The following is a 25,915-nucleotide window of genomic DNA, read 5'->3' as shown; positions in this document are numbered from 1 at the left end:
TACATATCCTCATATCATCCAGCCTCAAACCCAGCAGAACAAATAATGAAACAACCAGGCAGTTTGTGTGGAATATATTGCACGAAGTAGCACACTAGACGGGATATTTTCCTGAGAGATTTCCAGGATATTATGAATGAAATGGTCCATGGTATCAAAATTCTGGATCCTGTGACAGTATTAAGGAACATCTAGCCAAGAAATCTTATATCAGGAGTTGTCAACTGTCCACCAAGGCCAAGAGAGCAGCACAAAAAGAGAGTGGGGAAGCACTCCACAAGATCCAGATCGCAGCCAGGAAATGGAAGGAACGGTTGGACGAGAAGGTGTGAGCAAGCATGTTCCATAATGGTCATATTGGTCAGAAAGTTCTGATAACGTGTTTTCAGCTCTCAATTAGGCAAAACCAACTGTGTTACAAATTATTCTCGATTTATACTGGACCTACGCATGTCTAGAGGATTGTGCTCCCCTTGAATCTATTGGAGTACATCACACATGTCACATTAAACCATACACTGAGTAAAATAAAGGGACATAGGTTCAGTTATGCTAGGAGTATTACACTACAGTTTATATGTTATGGTTTAATAAGAAGCTGAATACCTAGATGGTCTTAATACATGGTTACATTCTAGTTAATAACGAGCATCATCAGAATGTTGTTATTTTTAGTTGTATGCGATGTTATGCAGGTCGCAAGAACCTAGTCAAGACATACATTCTTTGAATCTTCCTGTTAATCCCAATGTTACAGCAGAAAGGATTAATGGATGTACTACAGACTGGTTAGTATGATATTGGAAACTAATTGTTTCCGACTTGATCACACAAATGTGCGTCACTGCTTTCTTTTTTTTGGGCAAACACTTACATGGGAGAAGTTATAATGCTGTCCCAGGTTACAGGTGTCTAGTTTACTTCATGTTTCCAAGATTTCGTTGTCCTTTCGCTCGTCAATAGCGTCATTGGTGCTTTTGTTGTTGTGCCATTGTGTTTGGGTATACCTAAGATGTATTGTACCAGAGTTGTTTTTGCGCAAGAGTTCGTTTTGTACCCATGCTGTGGATGCGCGCCTGACATATGAGACGTTGTTATTTATCGAGAGTCCCATGCCGCAGTATATGTGCGGGGCCATCGGCTTTTTAGTCGCAGAGAATTACGTTATGTTGCATGGAGAGTGTGAGCGATGGTAACAACCCTGCCTGTTTTATCATAGGAAATCTCCCACCAAGAATAGGAACCGTGGAGAGCATACCCAATAACTACAATTATCTTATCGATCTACTAATATACAGTAATCATGGACAATGTTGTGCATGCTAAGTCTAATTGTGTATCCATTGCCAATTTGTACAGTATAATTGATGCACATACTTCAGTTACTGGTATCAGACTATGTGAGGATAGAAAATTACAGGTAATCTGTTCGCTTTGTCACCATTATTTTGTGCCGGGAAATATTTCAACTGCATAAGGTGCTAAGAGATGGTAAAAAACCAGATGAATGTTGTGAGTATTCATCTGTGGAAGATATGTAACCTCTCGTTTTTGAGTCCATGTCAATACAACGGCGTGTATGAAATCCTATGTACTCTCCTCATGAAGGTCTAAGGTGAAACCTTGTTTTTTGTTTTTGTCGTCGTTTGTGTGGTTAAAGAGATGTTTTCAGGTTATTCAGTAGATGATTTAGCGTGTGTGAATCGTCATGTATGTCGTTGACAAAGTATGCTGGTAATCAGGTAGGTATTGCTTAGTACATTGGATTGTATTTTGTTTGAGCTTCTGTTCAGCATGTTAGGTTACATCATGTTTAAAACTTTCTGGCAGATTAAAACTGTGCCGGACCGAGACTAACTCGGGACCTTTACCTTTCGAGGGCAAGTTTCATATCAGCGCACACTCCGCTGCAGAGTGAAAATCTCATTCTGGAAACATCACCCAGGCTGTGGCAAAGCCATTCTCCGCAATATCCTTTCTTCCAGGAGTATTAGTTCTGCAAGTTCCGTAGAAGAGCTTCTGTGAAGTTTGGAAGGTAGGTGACTAGGTGCTGGCAGAAGTGAAGCTCTGAGGACGGGTCACACGTCAGGCTTGGGTAGCTCAATTGGTAGAGCACTTGCCTGCGAAAGGCAAAGGTCGCGAGTTAGAGTCTCGGTCCGGCACACAATTTTAATCTGCCAAAAAATCTCATTCTGGATACATCATGTTTAATTTAAATAATGATGGGCTATAGCTATGTTATATTCTCTTTAGAGGCGATGTTACAATTAAGTACATTGCAAGCATGTATAAACGCTGCTATACCGACAGTTGGTACGTACGATCATATGAATGGACTAAGGTACTAACTTACACTCAAACAACACTATTATCACCATGCTCATGCAGTACCCTCTGCGTACTTGCAGCCCCAGATTTACATGTCATAGTTGATACATATTTAATATGACACAAACTGTGTATAATGGCTTAACTTATGTAAGTGTATTATCAAATATGTTACTGTTTATGTTGATTTGGTATGTTGCCACACGTGTATCTTTTGTAAAGTTTTGGACATTCGCTGATTTGGCATATATGAGGCATGTGCACACCCAGACCAGAACTGATGCGACATGGGGATGCTATTTATATGGTTTCCAGAGAGTTGAAAGTTGCAGGTACACATCAAAAAAATTTTGCATCACCCTGGTTCTCTGGAAGATAGACGTTGAAGTCTTTATGAAGTGTGTGTCTCTTAAAACATTTCTCCTCAGATTCTGAAATGGCACCACACTGCTTGGTGCTTGACACTGTCACCAGCACACCAAATGTATTTTTTTAGCTCTTTAGTTCAGTACCCAGCAACTACCCACACAAAAAAAACATTGTCATTGGAAATCAGTCCCTTCAGAAGACGTACCACGAGTGTTTGTAATTTTTGGCAGCAAGCCCCTCTGTTACAGGGAGTGATGTTGCCTATATTATGGAGGGAGACTGCATGTCTGTATATGTTCATGCTGTTGGCCCAGAGAGCCTGCTATGTGTCCACTGGTAGTGTGTATCCTGGGAAAGTAGGTAGTTTTGAGAGAATTTTGGAAGAAGTTTGTTACAGGACCCCCAACTAGGGGAGTCAGTGCAAGGATGACATGGAAAGAGGATAGAAATAGGCGCATACATCCACGTTCTGGCCATTGCAATGGAGTCAATGATTTGAGCCCATCCAGGACTGCACTAGTCACACACTTGCAGATCAGTGGTGGCAAGCAGGGGCTACTCACGAGACATTTGTTTATGGGGAGCATCTTTGCAGCTCAGCATGTTAGTTTTCCATGTGCTCTATCACACTCTTCAGCATGTTCTTTCAACCTCCAGCAGCACCTGTTCACCTAACACATGTAACATACCATTACAGTTTTGTGGTTCACACTCTTTTCACCTAACATAGAAACATTCTGGTAGCATTAATATTGATAGAGAAAGGGGAAGGTGTGATGCAGAGAGTTCCAACCCTCATGCTGAATTGGTCATTAGTACTTTCACGGTTTTCATGTGTGTGTGTTTCAAATAATGTGTGTTCTATTTATTTTTGTATTTAAATGTCAAATTACGTCTATGATTTATTCAATAAATCCATTGTCATGATGAATAACATTATTTCTCTCACTCTTCCCCTCCCCCCCCCCTCCATCTCTCTCTGTCCTCCTGTCCAATAGACAGTGCCAAAGTTTACCCCGATGTCTTGACACCACAAACACGCCTTATTAATCCACATGATGGAGGTTTAACCCTCCGAAATATGTTGCAGAAATAAATGTTACTTTTAACTGTAAACTTCTTTCATTCTATATAAGTCATGGTAAAGCCTAACAAAAATGTTTGGACATAAAATTCACTAATAGATGAGACTTTTGTTCCCCCAACTCTTACGAAAAATAAAATTATAGAGGAATTTTCTCCTCTCTAAAAAGAAACAGCAATCACCAATATAGCTAATAGAGTACATCAGTTACACAAAATATGCAAGTACTTATGATATGTCAAAAGTATGGAGGCTACACTGCTGAGCCTGCAGATCTGTCAGTTAAAACTGGAGCAGTCACAATGTAATCACCTTACTAATGTTTCACCGCCCTAGGTTTCATGGGATCACAGTTTCTCTGAACGAGTCTGACTTCTTGTTCTGTTATTCCCAGGAGATACTCACTACTTCTGTAAACAGCAGCTCTTGTAATATCTGCTCATTCAGCAACTGTGACAATGATTCAGCACTGTCTGAAATATAGAGGGTTGATGTGAGAAAGTAACTGAAACAACCATTTGTAACACCTGATTTATTTAGCTGCAATCCAAGTATATACAGAAGCAGAAAACTTCATACCAAAAGAGGAACATGTATTTTTCTGCAAGAAAGTCTATACAGCTGTATAATAATCTGTCCAACTTCCATTAACATGTGTTTATGTATTTACAATGGGCATAATGTGTGTGATTTTGTATAGAAAAAGCAAAATAAAGAAAAATGTAGCTGCAATGGCAATAGCCATGCATTAAAAGTAGAACTTAGCAGATTCTTAATTCAGGAACAATAATTATTATGCTCTGTAATCAGTCTCAAATGTTAATGACTTACTAAAACTTGATGTGATCATGTACCACCTGCTCCTCTCAGAGACACATACAACACAGATTCACATTAAATACAATCATAAAAACCAAACATTTACTCCTGATGACTTATACATTGACCACATCTTTTTACACTGACAATTTCAGTCATGTTTAACAATGTAGCTTCCAGGTTCAAAGCTATGACTATGTGTAGATTCCTTTAAAATGGTTTTGCTTATTGTAAATCTTTTGACAAGGTAACATTGCTGTATAAAGGCCAGAATAGATGACAGACAGTACAAGCAACACAACTAAGATGCTGCTACAGAAATGTGAATAATTTTCACTGTTATTGGACATGTTAGCCATTGTTACCCGTTACCATGTGGAAGCAACTAAGCTGCTAGCTGAAGGGAAAAATATCAGAAATTAAATATTGAACATGTTTTCTCTCAGACAATATTTTCTGGCAGAGCAGTAAATCATTCTACAAAATACAGAAATTACCCTCAAAGATGGTTTGTGAAGGCTATATATTCAATATGAAAAATTCCATAATAGCTTCTAAAACTATTTTCTTTCATTGAAAGATGTACATAAAACGTTAGACAACAATCCATGAACACGCAAATATGCTTCTGTGAATTACGAAAATAATGTTATTCATTATGTATGACTTGACATCAAGGGATTGCTATACATATCAGGTCAGTAAAAAATGAAAGCAATACAATAGTATACAGCTCTTCATGAATTCGTACAACATCCACGTAGTTGTTGAGCACTATGTACAATTAATGCAAATAGCATTTCACATTGTCTTCTCTCTCGATGTGGAAATATTTACAACAGCTCGGAAGCAGCCGAGAGTTTCGAAACTAAAACTCATTTCGCGGGCGAAAAAAATCGATCAGTCTTTCTGTTCTCAATTGTCTTATTTACAGCCTCAATCACACACTGCAACCACTTTAGCCAAACGTTCTCTCGCATACCACTGCTCTCAAGACGATACAGTAATCGACTGCTTAAAAATAATAAAAAATAAAGCGATCCGGTCACAGAACGAATCACGCTGACAACGGTACAACGAAAGCGAATAAATATGACACTGTAAACAGAGGACAGCAACAACGCGGTTTCGTATAATCTTGTCACTTCTCACAGCTCACTCGCGCCAACACTGCAAGTTTCTCGTGGTTGTTCAACAATGCTGTCACTGCGAATTTCCGTTAGCAGGTGGCGCATTTGACGAAGTTCCCAACTGCAGTGTGGTCTGCGGCTACTCTGGTCGGCTGGCTTGACAGCTGGTGGACTATGGTTGGCAGTCCTGCGGTGTGGGACTCTGCAGCAGACTGGCCATCGGACGTCTGCAACGGCGGCTTGCTCGTAGTGTTGCCAGAATGCTGCTCAGGCGGTCCTCTGGAATGAAAAGGAACATGGAGTGGTAAATGTTAGCCCACAAGGAAACCAAGTAGAACAGCAGAGATGACAGCAAAGGAAAAAAAAAGCACAGTATATAGTGTGTGGATGCAGTTTCTATGCTGAAGGCAAAGAAAAATGACATACAAGAGTCGAACGTTAATGTATAAAACAAGAGGGAAGATTTTTTAGGCAATAAGGGAAACAGACACAGGCACACAAAGGAAAGTTGGATTGACAGGAGGAAAACAGAACGAGGCAGCAATCTACAGCATCAGTGGAGGAGAACGAAGTACAAGATAAGGGAAAGAGTAGAAACCTGGAAAAGAGAAATTTTTTGGGAGAAGTTTACTACCAAAAACAGAAAATGGAAGGAGATGTTATGAAAACACACAGAGGAAGTACCTAGTCTAAAGAATGCCACGTATGGAGCCTCAAATAAATTAGCTTTAAATGGAAAGTTCAGATGAATAAATATGACTGCACCGCCAACGAAAACAGAAGAAACGTAAGTGTAACTGACCAATGCAAATGTGTAATGGACACCAGCGACACCAAGTAGTTAAGATTATACTCAAATTTCCCAATAGTGTTTACCGGGATCCTGTATCAGTAATACTAATGTTATAACAACACCATCTGCAGTATTGCCTGTATCACACGGAGGATACTTTGTGTTAGTTACTGACCGCTGAAGAGGATTGAACAACTTGTTACAATTATCTTCTAAGAACTTTCTCTATAGTTTCATGATCAGTATCTTCATATAACGACTGAATCAAGTGAAGCAAATAAAACCAAAAGTACACAAACCGACTACTATGACAGGAGCCCTATGCCTCATTTGGGCAAAGGAAAGCAGGAAGGAATCAGTAGTGGTCTTCTTTAAAGAGCTTAAAGTGGTAATACACTAAGTACAACACGAATCAGGATAGCTAGATCTTAAGCTAGCATTCCGCTGTACTGTACGAGATCACTAAGTAGTTCTTTGTACCACTCAGTCGATAGGCAATGGAAGTGATGGAGCAGAACGTATCGATTTGGAGTCGAGGTGGCTGAAATTCGGCAATAGCTATTGAACTTTCTGAAGTGTCGTAAAATCCTTCGAATGAACGTGTGACCTTTTAGGCGACTTCAGCGAATACATAAACTTTAGTTTCAGAGCTCCTACATGATCGGTAAGTAGAACTACAGCAACTGAAAATGAGTGCTCATCATTTACATTGTGTGCAAAAAGAAATGGTGGGGCGGATCCTGGGTATCAAACTCAGGGACGGGGTTAACGAGAGCGGAATGCCGATAAAAGACACCCCGAAAATAGTTACGGGGCTGAATGGCAAATGGCGTGGACTGTAGTGCTGTACGATCCCAACAGGTCGAGCAATGAGGTGGTTCATTTGACCCACGAAAGAGGCACTGGAAGACACCAGAAGAGATTTCTCAGTGAGAAATGTTGGAACGTTGCTGACGTGATAGCACAGATGTGACGTGGAAGAATTTGGATGAGGTCGCCATCAGCTGTCGATAAATAATGCTCTAAGAACAAATACGTAGGTGAACAGAATCAGGACTGTTTGCCGGTGATCAGATCGCTTGGGACACTGACTTCCTCATGTAAGATGACGGCCAGCTGGTGCCAGAATTCCGGGACGAGGAACGCGACTCCGGCGCCAAGTGCGATATCTGCGGGTTGACTGAGAATGTTGCGTAATTGGCACGCGTCGGCTGCGGCCGCTTCGGCGTGTTCTGCTGCTGAGGGGTCGGGGGTTATCTCGGCGCCAATTCCGCCATGCGCCGCTCAGGTCCCCAACATGGCGAACTCCGGAGCATCGCTCCAGCTTGATGACCCTCTTCGACCGCCGCAGACAAGTCAATGCTCTAGGAAAAGCTGAACTGCCTCTCCGATTATTTTTCACACACGCAACCGGACCACTGTTGGCAGTAGCAAGAACGGTTAGGTTATTTCCTTTCACCGCTGAATAGTACGGTCACGCAAGTGCAGCTTGGTTGCTCAGGTGACTGAACAACACGAGGGGCGTTCAATAAGTAAAGCAACATTTTTTCCTCTACCAGTTGGTTGAAAAATTTTCGAATTTGTTCTGGGACATAGAATATTCCAGTTTCAACCCTTATAGTTTCATGAAGTTTGAAAGGGTGGGAGGGGGGGGGGGGGTGCGCTATACGTTGCCTTCAAAATAGCGTCTACAATGGAGGTCCGTTCCAAGCAGACGTGTCTGTTTTTTGGCGGTAAACCAAAGCATCGGAGATATTCATAGGCGCTTGCAGGACGTCCACGGGGACCTGACAGTGAACAAAAGTAAGGTGAGTCGTTGAGCAAGGTGTCTGTCATCATCGCAACAAGGTCGTGCAATCCTGCTGTGAATCTTGCAGTGTTGGAAAGTGCTGACACTCAGAGAAGATCGACGGATCACAAACGCCTCGTTGCTGAAACTGACATCTCTGCTGGCAGTGCTCCAACACACGTCCGCCAATTGCGGCACTAAAAGACTTGTGGCCGCATGGTTCCTCGGCGCCTACCAGGAGAGCGTAAAGACCAACGAAGGACCATCAGAATGAAGGATGCACTCCACGGCAAGCAGTACGTGGTTGATGGGCAGGTTATTGATGCAGAAAGACGTTGGCACCGACGTCGACCAGTAGAGTGGTTCCATATGGGCATACCGGCCCTCCATTTAAGACGGCGTATTGAACGGAGATTAAGTTGAAAAAGATGGTTTTGTAGCCAGAACATTGGGGAATAATACGGTGTATTTTAATCCTGAATAAAACCTAGCTGCTTTCAGAAAGAAAAAATTGTTTATTTATTGAACGCCCTTCGTATTAATAATGTAGGTTCTGGCTTGAATTCACATTGGTCAGAGGTTTGTGTGTCAGTATGTGGAGCAAGAGTGAATTCGCAAATTGCGGTTATGATTTAGCGTCTGCTGCAGAATATTGCAGAGCAAATTAACGTATCTGCAGAGCCGGGACTAACCCGGATTTCTCCCTTGTTGCGAGCGGTCAGTGTAGCCACTTCGGCTATCCGTGCAAGATTCCAGGACGGCCCAGATCTCAATTTTTCCTGGTGTGTACATTCCCTAGATCGCGCACTATATTCCCGCAGTTCTCGCACGGGTTGACACTTTTTTCATATCTTATTGCCGTCTAACGGCATAAAATACTGTAAGCACGTGCAAAAGGGCATCGCTTTGGACTACAACGGCTCATTCTTATTAACTTCCAAAAACCACTTAAACGACGTAGATGTGATCGCAAAAGTCGGGAAACACCCCATACATTTTGATCCTGAAGGTATACTTCAAATCCAGCACATGTTGCCACTTACGTCTACCGCAGAATGGCGAAATTTCAAGTATGTCATTTCCTTTTTTTTTTAACCACTCCTCCGACCTTAGCTGCACCCTCCACGCACTGCAGGTTAAACGTCCGATTGGTTATAGGTGCACTGTGGCAAATTCGTGACTAGTCGGAAAAAACCACACACATCCTGTCACCCACTGCCCTATATCCGTGTTTTGCCCACTGCTGCTTTGCTTTGTGTGTCTTAAGCAATAGGGTTTTACGTGGTAACCCTCTATAGATCTCAATTTTATGCAGCCCCCTTTACAGTATGCGCTCAGGAACTGGACGAGATGGACTTGAATTCACCTACAGTAAGGATTTATTGGGTTTGTCCATGACAAACCGTGATAATTGTCTTCAGCCCCTGCTGGTTGCTACCTCTTTACAAGCACTGTTTGTATCAACAAATCGGGAGACTTCATTTACAGTGTCATGTGCACGCCCAAAGATTACCGGTGCTTTCTGCGATTGTCATGTCTCCATGGCAATTCAGCACACTGTGCTGATTCCGTGTAGCCGACTAATACGTACACACATACACCATTTCACTGCCATGGTAGTCAGGGGTACAGCGACCAGTGTGCTCTTTAACGAAGCGACAAATCTTGTTTGTTGAGCGTACTAACCATCTTCAAGGACAACGGTACATTTAAGGCCGAAGTGTAAATCGTAATCTCAGTGTTGCTTCGACCCGAGCATGTGTCATGAACTGCTCAAAAATACTGCTAGTATTTGTTTATAATCCATCTCGTATCTCAAGACAAGTTTTAAATTTACAAATTATGGTGCAGTTGCTAAACCTACGAGATTTCATTATTGGCATTCTTGTAGATTTTTCCCGAACTGAAGGCTATTGTATGTTAAGCCGATCCTCAAATGATGGGTCAGTGCGGGCATATCGTAGAACTTCGGTGAAGATTGCAAGGTAGGAGGAGAGGTAGCGGGGGGAAGTAACGCAGTGCGGCCGAGTCGTTGGGTCGCGCTTAGGTAACCCAGTCGAGATAACCCTTGCCCGCAAGAGGTAAAGATCCAGAGTTCGAGTTTCTATCTAGCACACAATTTAAATCTGCAAGGAAGCTTCAGTATTCAAAATCCTTTAAGCTTGCTACCAAAACGATTTTGTAGTTCTGTGTGCACATCGAAACCCCGGTACACGTACCCAACTGTAAGTTTCGCAAGACTTTTCATATTACGTTCACAGGGCTACTATTTCTGGACGATGCGGCATAAGGAAATTTGAGATGATAGGTACGATGGAGAGAAGCGTCGCTTTCGTTTGACCTGACCTACTTCCTCGAGCGCTAAGTGGGGCAGAAAACAAATATCTTAAACGACCAAATCAAAAGCGCGAGAAGCAACTTGAGAACATCTGCGGAACTTCGGACAGAAGGGACTATTTCTCTTTCAGAGTAGGACATTTCTGATCCACGAAGCAAGAGGAGCGAGTTTACTGCCGCCTTCATTACTGTGAACTGGTCAGGCGGACACGGTTTACCTCCCGTCGACAACGGTTTCGGAGAGAACATAAGCTCATGTTGTATAAGAACGAGGAAGGAAAACGGCCGCATTCAGTTTAAAGGTCCATTTATTTCGTGTTTGTTTCTCCAGAAGAGAATTCGATCAAAAAACTACACTTTTCTTGGACTGAAAAAGTCATCAGTTTTATTTACCAGGACTTATTCACTTTTATAGCCATGCTGAAACTGAGGTTTTCAGTAACTGAAGCAGAAGTGCTGACGCCTTTACGGAAGGGGAGGAAATACGTCAGTTTTACTAAATATATGGTGTAAAGTGTGAAACTGCGCAGAACAAAAATTCTATGCAAAATAAAATAATCGTTATTATTGACAGTAACTAAAATCGCTACCAGCAGATATTAAAGAGCAGACGATCATATGCGGGACGACATTAAGGACTTAATATATACTGTATGAAAGGAGGAAATGGTGTATGATCACAGGCTCTCACAGCTGCAATAAACATCTACAGAAAATGAAACTCGCAAGACCTGCCAGTGAACAGTTCAGCTTAGCCTGAACTTTTAGACAAGGGAAACATGGTGAACAACTTAATTGTTGATACACAGAATATTTTTAAATGAATTACTTTTTAATCACGAATTATTGTAAAAATCGGGTGTTATTAAATTGGCTGGAGACATGACTGTCAAACAAACAAGAATTGTTTTAACTGACAGCTGTAACACATTGAGATAGTCTGCTCTTTAGGTAGTAACACGATTACTTTCTGCCATAAAAGTTAATACTAAGACTTGGTTACCGAGGAATAGTTATCGTTTTAGTTACTGGGAAACGTGCTACAAAGGAAAGACGTCCAGTATCAGAATCTGGAACAACTGAGGACAACAGGATGGCCACCCACAACAAAATGGTTCCTACCCACGTATTCTTACGTCCCAAATGACTGTTTTATAAAGACTAAGATACAATGCAGTTTAGTAAGGAAGTTACTGTTTCTCAACACCCTTGTTTATCAGACTATTTTCCATTCAGAAAAGGATGAATAACATCAATTTTAAAAAATAACTTAATATTATAGTTTGCATTATGAAAAGTGTTCGAACGCAAAATGTTCTGCAGTGCTGATACACGATGAAAGAAACGGCACAGTTTTCGTATTGCTGAAGGAATTTTCTATTCTGTAAGAAGCACTACATGCGTGATGAGAAAGTAACTTCCTTGTTCTGTACTGCATCATACCGATTTATTGGTAATTACTGTTTTTCTATGCTATAAACTGGCGCTAAAATAAAGGTGCAAGCATTTAGTAGAGTGGAAATGCTAGTTCATACTAGGACCGTAATTTGTTTCGGTGGAGAGTGATTCAGTTACTCAACGAGTTCAGACAAAATCAATACTGGTAGCCACATGCTACAGTATCACTGTCTACCCCCCCGTTCCCCATTCTGTACCCAACAAGGAGCTATTAGGCACCAGACAGGTGAGAATGCCATCTGCTTGGTCTTCGCTGTCCCTTACCAATGACCTGTTTCTTGTGGACTGGTAACGTGGTTACAGTGCTTATAACACTGATAGATTTGTTGTCGATTACATGGAACAGTGCTTATATGATTTAAGTTCTCTGCGTGGCACACCTCCCCTATCTCAGGATCCAGCAACAAGCAGGTGTTCTCTCAGCTTTGTTTGTGCAGCTAGGACTTCATGTTGACAACTGATTTCACTGTGTCGTGTTTCTAAAAGGAAATTTAGGCAAGAAACCGACAATCTCAGTGCAGAGAACCATTCTTCATACCGACTGGGTTTATTAAGCAGCACAACGGAGGCTCCACAACCTCTCTCTTCGAGCAGTCTTTTTAATACCTTTATCCAAATTTCTTAGGTTTAGGTTTCTTACGAGACTGATTGCTTGTTATTAATTATGAAATGCATTTGCAAACTGCAAATACAATTGGAAAACTGCTATACGATTTACTGGTAACATAAGAAAATGTGCCGGACCGAAATTAATCCGGATTTACCATTTTACGCGAGCGGGCGCGGTTGCCTTAACTGCTGTCTTAGGACGGACCCAAACTTCCCAATGTTCAAGTCATCTGGTGTCTACGTCTTATAGTACTCGCATATGAATCATAAATCCCACACAGGGAGGGACTTCGTTTTACTCGTCACATTGCCTTGTCTTGGAATGAGATAAAGGACAGAGTGTGTATTTTTCAGAGCATGCATTTCTGCTAAATATAGACACTCCCCTACCGTATTTATTGTTTGAGTTGTCTTGTTTCGCGAGACGAGCTTACAGTACACACACTGCAGTGGGATACACTGACCCTACCGGTATCTCAAGTATCATTTGACTACGTCTTCAAGTTACTGGACAGAACACACGCATCGAAATCCAATATGCCTCAAATATGCGCCGTATCAACAATTTTAATTACTCATGACGTCACATTCGTTGAAATCGCCAATCACTACAAAACTAAACCTTTCAACCGAAACTCATCCTCAAGCTACGCTACACGGTCTATAAACGCAACCAGCAGTTTAAGAAATACAAAAGCAAATCAATATTGTCCGTTTTCTATCTACTTTCGCCCTCGTATACGTCACGAACTTCGCCAACGTCCAGTATCAGTAGAGTAGATCTATCGCTAATTGAAAATTTATGGGAAACTAAAATGCGTCTTCTACAATGTGTGTTTTTTCGTTGAATCACTCGTCACAGAAATAAATTGCAGGCCAGTTTGAGCCAACCTTATTCGAAAGGCAACTAAAGGACTTCTCTAGACAGAATGTAAAGAGAGTGAACCCAGAACACCAATCCACCACATAACAGCTTCCTACCTTTCAGTCGTCTCGCAGACGACACCATCCAGTTGTCCAAGCAACGCTTCCCAATACATCAATCAGTTTTGCGACGGGTGAAGCGACAGCAGTTTTAGCCCGAGTCCCAACGAGAGCGCACAACGTGAGCTGGTCTCCGGTCTTCTGACGATCGAGCGCGGCTGTCGCTTCACCAGTAAGGCCCTTCGGTAACCAGGTGGTTCCAGCTGGCAAACTCTGACCACGAGTCGAGCTTAGCGTGAAGGGCGTCTCTGAACTTACCGGCGCCCTGGGCAGGCCCAGGCCCGGCGCCGGCGGGGACCGACGCTGCCGCCACCGCCGCGGGGGCGGCTGCAGGGGCGGGCGTCGCGACGACGGGCGCCCGCCGCACCAGCGCGTAGTTGGCTCCGCCGTTGCTGTCCCAGTACTCGTGGCCGCCGCAGCGGAAACACACGCAGAACTCCACTCGCCGCGAAGGCTCCTGTGGTCGAGCTGGCTCGGCGGTGGTGGTAGTTGTTGCTTTAGTGTCACTAGCGCTGGAAGAACAGGATGTCATGGGCGCAGGGGAAGAAGAGGGTGCAGAGGAAGAAGCGTTAGAGGCAGGAGAAGAAGAGGATGCGGAGGAACAAGTGGTGGAGCCAGGAGAGGAAGATGATGCGGAGGAAGAATCGGACGATGAAGCTGGCGTCGCAGAGGCGGGAGACGAGGTGGACGACGAAGAGGAAGAGGAGGAGGAGGAGGAGGAGGAGGAGGAAGATGTAGCGGAGGATTCGTCTCGCGGATTCGCAGGTGGGAGAGAGACGCGGAAGGAGAAGGTGTCGTAGAGCACGTAGGCTGAGGAGCACGCCACCTGGTTCTCCACGTAGGAGCACGGCTCGTCCGTGTACGTCTTCCAGCCGTCCGCCGTCCAGCGCAGCTTCACCTCCTTGTGGAAGTCGAGGTTGCGCACCTTGACTGTGCCCGTGAAGACGCCCTCGGCGTCGCGCACTATCACATTCTCCAAGGAGACGTTGCCCGAGTCGAGCCGCTCGCGGAACTGCAGGTAGTCTGAGGCGGGCTGCGCGAACTCCGGCACCCAGCGCTCGGGTTCGGAGGCGGTGACGGCGGCGGGCGAAGAAGCGGCGCTCGTGACGGAGGCGGCCTCGTTGGCGGCGGCTGCTACGGCGGCGGGCTCCAGGTCGCGCATCACCTGCGCGAGGAACTGCAGGCTCCACGTGGGCGGCGCATTTGACGGTTCGCGCATCACTCGCACCTGCACAGCCAGAGGCAACGCAGCGTTAGTCAACGCCGCGCTGGGTTCCGCCGAACTATTCATTCAGCTGGACAGGAGCATGTGAAGAGGAAGGTGCAGGCCTTACAATTCGTCCTTAAATTACTTGAGCTTAAAACGGGCGCTGGGGGAGGGAGGGAGGGAGGAAGAGGGGGGGCGGAGGAGGAGAGGAGGGCGTGGGTGAGGGGTCCATCAAAATCTTACCAAATCTCATTTAAGGAACCTGGGGCATGAAGATATCAGGTTTATTTTTTTCAATTCACACAATATACGTTATTATAATGGATAACATTTTGTTTTATAAATATAGTCCCCGAGCACAGGTAATATTACAGTGAAACTTTACTGGCAGATTAAAACTGTGTGCCGGACCGAGACTCGAACTCGGGACCTTTGCCTTTCGCGGGCAAGTGCTCTAGGAAAGTTTCATACCAGAGCACACTCCGCTGCAGAGTGAAAATTTCATTCTGGAAATATTTTTTACAGTGCCCACCTATCTATAAGTCCGAACTGAACTGACCGCTTTACAGGTGTGCATGCCAGGGATTCCCAACTTTAAACAAGTGCCGCGTAACTATCAGATTTCATCCAGGAAGTTCCCCGCCAAACCAGTCGAAATCGCTGCGTGCCAGTCGCGATATTCTGCATGGAACATAAAGCGGGTGTTATTCTGTTCAACATGAATTGGTATCAAAACTTTCACGATATGTATGTTAAGCGATATGCCGGCTAAACACATGTGCGAGCAAGAAGTTCATCGTTTGTGGAAGGAAGGTAAGCTGAGGTTCACCCACAAGAGTTTTCTTAGTGGTTATATAAATCAAGGGATTCGAAAGTAACGCGACATAATCGTAAGGCTCGAAGGAACGTACGAACAATGTTTTCTCATCTGCGAAGTAAGTGAAAGTTGAACAATATTCAGTGCATTGTATATATATGTTGTTGTGGTCTTCAGTCCTGAGACTGGTTTGATGCAGCTCTCCATGCACCTACATCCTTCTGAATCTGCTTAGAGTATTCCTCTCTTGGTCTCCCTCTACGATTTTTACCCTCCACGCTGCCCTCCAATACTAAATTGGTGATCCTAGATGCCTCAGAACATGTCCTACCTATGATACGCCAATTTTTTAGGGATCGGTCAAAACGGTCAATAGCACGTTCGTGATGCCTTTTGATCCTCTCGTCCATCCAGATAGTATACACTGCGCAGTACCCCCTCTCTGTGGTATTGATGTTTGAATTCATTTCAAAGTCTCGCGACAGAATAAAGCCGCATTTTGTACTTTACACCCTGTGACTAGTGTAGCTGATAGTTTCTTATTCTCACATATAACTTAAATTAAAAACTGGTGTGGACAATTTAACGACTTTTCTTAGTATTATACATGCAGTAATACGGTTAATTTCTCCGATGTGCCCGATATTAATACAAGTTACAGAACTACAGTTCAGGCAATACCTTTATTGCGTTGCGAGTCACCCACCCCTTCCACAGGAGTATTTTAGACAAAATTAGTGTGTTTTATGCTTTGGTTATACGAGTGCAGATACTGAAACAATATCAAGATGAGCATTATATATTAGGAAACTAATTTCTGAGAAAACTCCGTATGAGTCATATTGACGTTCTGACGTCTCTGATCTAAAACTGCATGAAGATCTGCAATCCATTGTATTTTATGAGAGAGATAAAATGCGACGCACAATTTGATATAGTGCCACAGAGCTTTACAGACACTCCGTATGTGCCCCTTACTGAGTCACTGATATCAAGCCAATGTGTCGATAGACTCAAATACTCTCAGATATAAAAACTCCTTTCTGCTTTAAAGCAATGTTGCTCCTTAGCTTCGGTTTATGGATTCACGGACTTGCGCTCGAAAGATAAGTTCTAAAAATTTTTCCGTGTTTACAAAACTATAATTATGAAATAAAATTTTGCTCACTTTCATACAGGTTTCGGCACAAGCAAACGCTGTACAAAATTTCACCATTGTAGTCAACCTGTACTGGAAATACAGCTATTGAGATAAATTTAACAGTTCTTCAGAAGTCGCCTGTGGACTGATTTCGTGGCTAGTCAGCTCACCGAGATGTTAATCTGAACATAATTATGTGTTGTGCGTTCTGTGTCATCTATGGTCTAAGGGGCAGACTGGTGAAAATGCGTTCCTCTACTACAGAAGTTCTGATACCGGCTTTTGCAATTCTCTCAAGGGACAAATTACATAATGAATTCCTTATTATGTGTATTAAAACAATTGTCTGTGATTGTCATTTATTGTTTTCCATGGTGCGTTTGGAAAACTTACACCCCCCCCCCCTTTCCCACACATCTCAGGTGACTCTTTGGATTCCATCAGAATTTTGATGCACGTGATTGTCTGCCTTATCCTTCATGACGCTTCAAATTAGTTCTTACATGTTAGCGTAATATTGCACTGAAACATTTGTATCGGTGAATAGAGCCCCATCACGGAGCAGAAACATTCCAGATTCCACACAGGTGTAGAAGCATGGTGCCTTATATTTCAAGCGGACTTTGTAAAATGGTCGGTGCTTGACTTGTATCAAAGACTCTCAACTTTCCAGGTAGTTTGCAACACAGTTCCAGAACGTATAGTTTCACTAATGCTATGAAATGACAACCTTTAGGTGCTTACAGGCGTTGACATACGTCAACGGAGACAGATGAAAATGTGTGCCCCTACCGGGACTCGAACCCGGGATCTTCTGCTTACATGGCAGATGCTCTGGCTGGTGAGCCTTTATACACACACACACACACACACACACACACACACACACACACACACCAGTATCTAGCAAGGCTGCATAATGCTAAGCCGCGGCAATGACTTTCCATGCACAGAGCGTTGGGAGAAAGGGACACCTCGCAAGCGGTGGACCGAATATAACCGAGTTGGAGACGCCGGAATGTTGACAGTAGTAGTAGTCTCTCCAGCGGACGCAGCTGCTGTGTGTTAACGAGTTGGGCCAACTCCTCGCCGTGGCTGCGCAAGCGCCGTGGCGGTCCCAGCAAGGTCGCAGGCGAGCTGAGTGCTGAACTAGACGTGGAGGCGAGGTCGGCCGGCATTGGCTGCAGGGTCGACGGGGCTCTACGAAGCGCACGCTAATCGGTTAATCGCTGCGCCCCGAGCCCTAGTCCTCATACAGAAATTAGCACTAGTGGGCGCTCGGGATCTCTCCTTCAGCGCTTCCGCACCGAGGACGTTTCAGCCCACGAAATCTCACCGTGGGCGTGGGGCAGATTACTGAGCACTGCCGTAGGCATTAATTCATATTGCGTGCCAGCTACAGCACGCTCTATAACATTAAAAATCTTTACAACCTAATGGTCAACAGCAAGTGGAACACCAGAATACTGTAGTTTGGGAAACATTTACTGAGAGTACAATCAAATACTTCACACCGAATCTGTATCTTCCCTACTGTAGAATATATGTTCACTGTAACGACTGTCAACTTCGTTACATAATGTGCAACGGCGAACCATATTTTGTTAGATTCTGTGTAATATTCCCCTCTGATGGTACCAAACACTGTAAAGATGCGCTCAGTGAGCTCAGGTACTGCTCCTGCTGAGTATACAAGGGATTTAGCATGAACCCCAAACGAAAAGTCAAGACGGATGTGGTTAGTGGAATGCACAAGCCGTGACACTCGGGATCCCCTTCCTATTACGCTCTGCCTGACGTTGTCTGTGAGATATGCCCTGGCTCGAAGGTCATAGTGCGCTGGAGCACCATCATTCTGAAATCACGAACCAGTGTCAGTTGCTAGGTAACGTCCCCCGCAAGTTCAGCCAAAGCATTGTCCAGGAAGTTCTAGCCTTCCGATGACGACCAGCAACGCCGCAGTAGCCAGTTCCAGCTCCTTTCAGAAGCCTTGGTACTTACGACAGAGTTTACTGCTATATTAGAGGGACTGGATTCTACCAAGGGAAACACACTAGTACACTCATTCTAGCAGATTCGCGGTCAGTATTGCTGCTCCTACAACATTCAGTGGGTAACGAGGCGCTATGATATCACTGGCAATGAAATCGTCTACATTCTTGCTAAGAGAGGTCTCCGCCATGGAACGAGGAAGTATCAACATGTTCCTTACACGGACCTTCTGAAAGCCGGCAAATTGGATCCTTATAGGATGTGTCACTCATCATTTCACCTAATGGGATGTCATTACGCAACCGTAGTACTGAGCATCACTGCCAACTGTGGTTCTTCATTGGTGTGTACCACAGACAGTTTCTGGTCACCAAATTCCACCTTCTCTTTAACCGCAGATGGTTCTGACTTCATCTCTATCGGCTGCAACTGATGGCTCCACCTCTATGAGATTGTGGCATGGGTATGTGTGCGCCGGCCGAGTTGACCGAGCGGTTCTAGGCGCTTCAGCCGGGAACCGCGAGACAGCTACGGTCGCAGGTTCGAATCCTGCCTCGGGCATGGATGTGTGTGATGTCCTTAGGTTAGTTAGGTTTAAATAGTTCTAAGTCTAGGGGACTGATGACCTCAGATGTTAAGTCCCTTAGTGCTGAGCCATTTCAACCATTTTTGAGACGTGCGTGCGTCTCTGATCTCCTCCCAAAATCGAGAACGAATTTCAAGCACATTTGGCACAGAAACAGCAGATCTGAAGAGTATCATCACTTTAGGGTTCATAACTTCTTTGCTCCAATAGGAGGAAAAATATGGGCAAAAAACTTTTTCCAGTCCCTGAGGTATAAGATGAGCAGCATGACAGGGATGTGTGGGAACTGTCGGCCTGCCAAATCAACCTGTGTTGAAGGGCAGCCTACATGCCAGGGGGCAAGAAACTTTTTTCTGAGTCCAAACATGTAGGAAGCTCTGTAGGGTGTGTGTGTTGTGGGAGTAGTTTTTGTCTGCTTTATTGAAGTGTATTGGAGAGACTACATATGCCGATCATGGTTGGTGAGACAGATGGATAGATGATGGGATGGAGGTGGAAGGATTAGGTGGAAAGAGAGGAAAGAAGTGGTAGACAAATTGGGGTGAGGGTGAAAGGATTCAGTATATGTGTCAAATGCATATGCAAGCAACGCTGCAGAGAAAAGCATTATACAGAAATGAAACTTTACTGGTTAAAAATGTCAGTATACAATTACTATGTTTCCTATATATATATATATATATATATATATATATATATATATATATATATATATATGTGTGTGTGTGTGTTTTTGTGTGTGTTTTTGTTTGTTTGTTTGTCTTAGGGGCAGGGAATTGCAGTTACACAAAGGCATGATTATAGTAAGTAAGTTCAAATGGATAGAGATTATTGTAGCTACACGAGATGAATAAGCTCGCATGTGACAGCCTAGTGTGGACAGCAGCAGCAAACAAGTCTTTGGACCGAAGACTTTAACAGTAGTAGTAGTAGTAGTATAGCGATAGAGGGAATGCAGTAGGTATACGAGTAAATTATCGTGACGTACCTGTGTGAGCGAGTAGCCCTTGTCATCGGCGAAGACGACCTTCTTCTTGGCGGCTCTGGGCGGCGGAGAGGCGAGGCATGGCCTGGTGGGGGCGTGCTTGGGCGGCGGGGGCGGCGTGTAGCGGCTGCGGTAGAAGTAGTCCGGCGGGCTGTGCGACACCAGCACCTCGGGCATTGCGGCCAGCGAGCACATGGCGGCGGTGGAGCTGTTACTGCTTCCCGGGCTGCAACACGGCCACACATCGTTCACACTTAGCACCAAGAGCTGAGCTCCTCCACACCACTACTAAATGCATTCCATCAAATTTCGGTTACACGATAAATCATTTAAGTTTAAAGGCTGTCGATTCAACACCTAGGAATCACAATTAAGAACAGCTTAAACTGTACGATCCCATAAAAAATACGGTAAGGACGAACCGAACACTACGTTGTATTGGTAGAATACTCTGAAGGTGCCACAGTTCTAATTTGGCTATGTTCATTACGCTCGTCCGCTCTTCTTTGGATTATTGTTGCGATGTATGGTATCCCAACCAGATTAGCTCGACGCACCGTGTGTACTCACATCGTCAAAAACATTAAGTACATACGTGACGGTATCTCAGCGGTAATCGTGCAGCAGTAATAGATTGGAAGGCAATCGTTGTGGACGTAAGCAGAAGAAAGCAGGCAATGTGACTGCTATACAATGAAGCAGTGACTACACTCAACCGCTCTAATAGAATGTTTTCTAAAATGTTATTAACAGATGATTTTTATATCAAGCTGAAAGGGCTCTCGCCAGGGAGCAAAGCATTTTCCGTTCAGAGCTATTTGAAGTTTTCAATGTGCCTAGTCTAGCAAAGCGCAACCACGAGGATACAAACAACGATACATGCTTCCATAATTTCGCTATTGATCCTCCTCCGTAGAACAAACTGCTCGCAGAACGTTTTGCACACTTGAGACCATGATCATGTTGCTCCCTGCGAGGTGTGCCCATACTTCAGGGGATTTTTTCGATCCTTCAATGAGTAAGTTCCAATCGAAACCGGCTGTATCCACGGCAAGCTGACTGCAGTTGCTGCTGGAGTTACGAACAGCTGTGCCTGCCCAATTCTGCCTCAGTCACTGCTATACAGATAGCTACGAAGCAAAAGTGGTTGGCGAAAACAACTGAGTGTTCGAAACTTCGCAGTCATTCTGTATGTGACTCCATTGCTTCAAATTTACTACTAAAACGCCCTAGGAAATGATGTGCGCTCGCGATAATAAACCACTCGTGTCCGGCGAGACATAACTCACGGAAAACATCGGAAGTTCAGAGAAACGCAGCTCGTTTACTGTTATCGCAAAGTAAGAAAGTGAGTGTCACGGGAGTAATATGCGAATTGCGGCGGCAGTCGATAGAATGCAGGCGTTTTTGTTTCGGCGAGATCTTTTTACGAAATTTCCACCACCAACTTTCCTTCCCGCGTGTCAAAATATTTTGTTGACCCCTGCAAACAGAAAGTTTCTACTGTGATAAAACACGATAACCTCGTTCCTTCGACACAGTCCCGTTCTGCCGTTTAGTGAAAAAAAAAATACGAACTTATAGAGCATCGGACCAGATTTGTTAAGTGGCGCTAACAAGGGGAGGCCGCCAATTGTGAAATTCAGATTCGATTCATACTGCGCATAATAAAAGCTCATGGCCAGAGGTGTAATGTGGCAAAGCACCAAGATGCACTTCTCAGCCGTTGTCGAGAAAATCGACAGTTAAAAGAAACCGTTGCGGTGAAATGCTCTCTACGGTTAATAGTTTTATACAGCGTCGTGGCGCAGCGGTAAGCGCTCGGGTTTGTAATCGGAAGGTCGGTCGCCGGATCGAATCTCGCGCCATGCAACATTTTTTTTTATTATTAGTTTTTTGTAATTCAAATTTATATATATATAAATAAACTATTAATGAATTGCTTATGCATTTTGGTGAAGGCGGATCGCTCTCCAATTGTACCGCCTCCATTTTTCCGTTTGTTTAACAGGGTGTACCAAAGCTCTCACGTCCGCACTGATTTTCGACGATGTTATAAGTTGCGCTAGGGACCGCATCTACCTTCTTCCGAAGTTAGCAGGCAACTACGCTTTTATGCGGCGGCTCGTTTCGGCCCATTCAACATCTGTCCTTCAAGTGTATCGAGCGAGTAACGGAGCTTATATTTCATACCTGCCACAGCAAATTTGTGTTCGTGGGGTTTCTATTCTAATTCTAACGTTTGACTTACGCTATACGTATTCGTTTCGGAATATCGTTTCTACGTCTTCCGTTAACTATACGTGGTTAACATTATGAAGACAATTAATAACATTTGTGAAATACAACTTTGTTTGCGGAAGACATAATGATGTTCGAAGTCGCCAGTTTTTCCACGACAAACGACCTTCAACAACTTATTATATGCATAATTGTTGCAACAGATTGCCGGGAATATATATATATATATATATATATATATATATATATATATATATATATATGTGTGTGTGTGTGTGTGTGTGTGTGTGTGTGTGTGTGTCTATAGACACATTTGAATAACAAAAAACAAATACTAAAAAATTGCATGACGCGAGATTCGATCCGGCGACCGACCTTCCGATTACAAACCCGAGCGCTTACCGCTGCGCCACGACGCTGTCGATAATTATTAATCGTTGAGAGTATTTCACCGCAACGGTTTATTTTAACTGTCGATTTTCTCGACAACGGCTGAGAAGTGCATCTTGGTGCTTTGTCACATTACACCTCTGGCCATGCGCTTTTATCATGCGCAGTATGAATTGAATCTGAATTTCACAATTGGCGGCCTCCCCTTTTAAGACTTCCTTGCAGACAAAACACGTCGCTCACAAGGGAATAAAATCGTCAGATGGAAAGTTAATTTCCAAAGTACGCCAAGGAATTGGGATACTAAAGGGAACTGTAGAGGGCAAAAATTGTACGGGAAGACAGGCTGGAATACATCTAGAACGTAGGTTGCAAGTCCTACTCTCAGATGAAGAGGTTGGTACAGGAGATAAATTCGTGGCGGCAGCATCATACCAGTGAGAAGACAAAAGAAAGATGTAGTAGAAAGCGCCGGTAGCCCTTTATCACTGTTCGCAAGTGGTATGGCTGTCTATAGGAAAGTAGCAGCGCCAGAAGACAATATAGACTTGAAAAAGAATCTGCAGAGGACTTCTGAATGGCGCAGGCTCTGACAGTTGACCCTGAACATATTTACTGTATTTCACATACATCGGAAAAGATATCTAGTATTATAGAACTACACTGTTTATGAGAAATTGCTGGAAACAGAGCCTAGCGTAAAATACCTAGCAGCGACCTTCAGTGGAATGAGCATCTAAAATTGCAAGATATGCCCGACAGATTCTTAGGAAGAATCATAACGAAATGTAATTCATCCACGAAAGAAGTGGATTATTCGGCACTCTTTGGACTGGTTCTAGAGTACTGGGTCATTTAATCCGCCCGCGAGAGTTAACATCCTGAACAAACTTAACTGGCAGACGCTACATGAGCGGCTTTACGCATCACTATTTTACTATTGAAATTTCAAGTAAGGATTTCTCGTGAAGAGAACTTGTTACTTCCTTCCGCATGCATCTCTCGAAATGACCACGACGAGAACATTCGAGAAATTGGAGCTAATACAGAGGCATTCATTCTTCTTACGCGCCATTCACGGGAGGGAGGGGTACCAGAAGTATCCTCTGCCACACACCGTTAGGTCGCTTGCGAAGTGTGTCGAGGTAATAAAAACATCTCGTAAGTGAAGATTTAAGTGTTCATTTTTTGCGAAGTGGTATTAGAGAGTGGGACTTTCGAGAAAGCGTCTGAAAAATTCTTCTATCCTCTGCCACACACCTAAGTGTGAATAGTAGGAGTATTCATGTAGAATTTTTTTCTCCTTTTATCAGGTTAAAGTCCTATGTCGCGGGAATATGTCATTATCGCCTCAGAAGAATGCGCTTATTTCCTTCTACGAAGAATCCTAAGGACATGGTGTTAACGCGTAACCAGCTTCCTGCAAACTACTTCTTTTAATTATAATGCCATTGATTTACTTTTGTGTACTGCCGCTCGTACGAGCTTCTGACGACCAGACACGGTCTAGTTACGAGTTTCTGCGGCAACACTTCTCCACGGGCAATAAAACAGCCAGATATAAGATTGATCGTGATGTCTGGCGTGTGCAATTAAACAGCAGTGCTTTCGGCCCGCGCTTTGCGCCTGTGTGAACTTAACCGCTCACGATTGTTATCTTTATCCACGGCATCGTTTATTCTCACAAAAAAGAAACTAATGTAGTGGAACGAGAACGAAAACAAGACGCGACCAGAGAAGCTATAAGTGGCGCGGAATGTGAAACACACGCCGCGCGCAGGACACGTATTAGATACAGCGAGCGATAGACCGCCGGGGACGGCCGATCAAAGAGCTCTGCGAAGCAGAGCGTGTCGGCGCCATGAGGCCAAACCAGCCAGAAAGAGCCCGGGAGTCGAACTCGTGGCCGCGCGCGCGTGTGCGTGTGTATATATATAACGGTGAGCGCTTCTGGGTCAAAGCCGAACATGCACGCAGAGCTTCAGCGTGAATTAGCCGAAGCTTACTCTGTTCGAATTTCCCATTAACAAAGAATGCATCTACAAAGCTTCACAGTACTGTCGTAATTTGCCTCTGTTCGTTTGCTTAACTTCGAAATTACAGAAACGAAACAATGTAATTTTGGTTTCGATAAATTCAGTGGTATGTAATCTAATATTCTACTTACGTGTGTGCAATCAAACATAAAGCTCTGGTTTGTGGACAATACATGCTTACTATAAGCTCTCTGATAAGCGTAATTGTTTCTAGATAGCTGTATTATACATTTGAATATTTCATCGACATGTAGTTCAATGGAGACGACCAGCCCAATTTCTGATGATGATGATGATGATGGGGATATTGTATATTTTCTTCGTGAAACTGTTGTATGGTTCGCTCATATAATTTAGTTCAACAGCGGAGAGTCCAAATTCGTGTCTTAAATACGCTAACTCGCTCTGCAACCGTTTCCAGTTTGTGCACGAAAGTGTTCAGTATTCGGCTGCTTATTACACCGATTTCGTAAGCCATCTCCATTTCTATCTGTGTATCTCAGCGGATTATATGCTACTGGTTGGTAAGTCAGAAACAAGTCAGCACTAAGGTTTGTCTGTGATAATGATTGAAGCAGAAGAAATGGATTAAAATTTGTACCGCCACCGGGACTCGAACTTCTTGCTTGCTAGGCAGAAATGCTAACCGTTACACCACCACAGCACTATAGTTTGCATTGCTGCACGAACTACCCAAATTGAGTGTCTTCCCAACACAAACTTCATATCTTCTGCTTAATTTCCTCTTCTGCTTATTTTCCCTTACATTGTCACTACTGCCAGAGCTCTCCGGCATTTGAATATCACCCTAGCATTGGAC

At 43.8% G+C, this 25,915-nt stretch overlaps 1 protein-coding gene across 2 annotated transcripts in view; it reads right to left on the bottom strand.

Annotated features, from left to right (window-relative positions):
* Positions 1-4,936: 4,936 nt before the first annotated feature.
* LOC124805372 (trinucleotide repeat-containing gene 18 protein) overlaps positions 4,937-25,915 on the bottom strand; it is a 69,523-nt gene continuing 48,544 nt past the window's right edge. The window contains exons 2-4 of one of the 2 annotated variants that reach the window (XM_047265929.1): positions 20,432-20,654; positions 13,698-14,928; positions 4,937-6,009 (exon numbers count right to left, since the gene is read on the bottom strand). In XM_047265929.1, coding sequence (XP_047121885.1) covers positions 13,867-14,928; positions 20,432-20,623 — 1,254 coding nt within the window. In that variant the 5' untranslated portion in view covers positions 20,624-20,654 and the 3' untranslated portion in view covers positions 4,937-6,009; positions 13,698-13,866. The remainder of the gene's footprint in view (positions 6,010-13,697; positions 14,929-20,431; positions 20,655-25,915) is intronic. The other variant, XM_047265928.1, reaches the window with a different exon arrangement.

This window comes from Schistocerca piceifrons, chromosome 7, assembly GCF_021461385.2.
Source record: "Schistocerca piceifrons isolate TAMUIC-IGC-003096 chromosome 7, iqSchPice1.1, whole genome shotgun sequence".
Classification (NCBI taxonomy): domain Eukaryota; kingdom Metazoa; phylum Arthropoda; class Insecta; order Orthoptera; family Acrididae; genus Schistocerca; species Schistocerca piceifrons.
The sequence above is the reverse complement of the archived record's forward strand: the minus strand, read 5'-3'. Positions and strand labels throughout refer to the sequence as shown.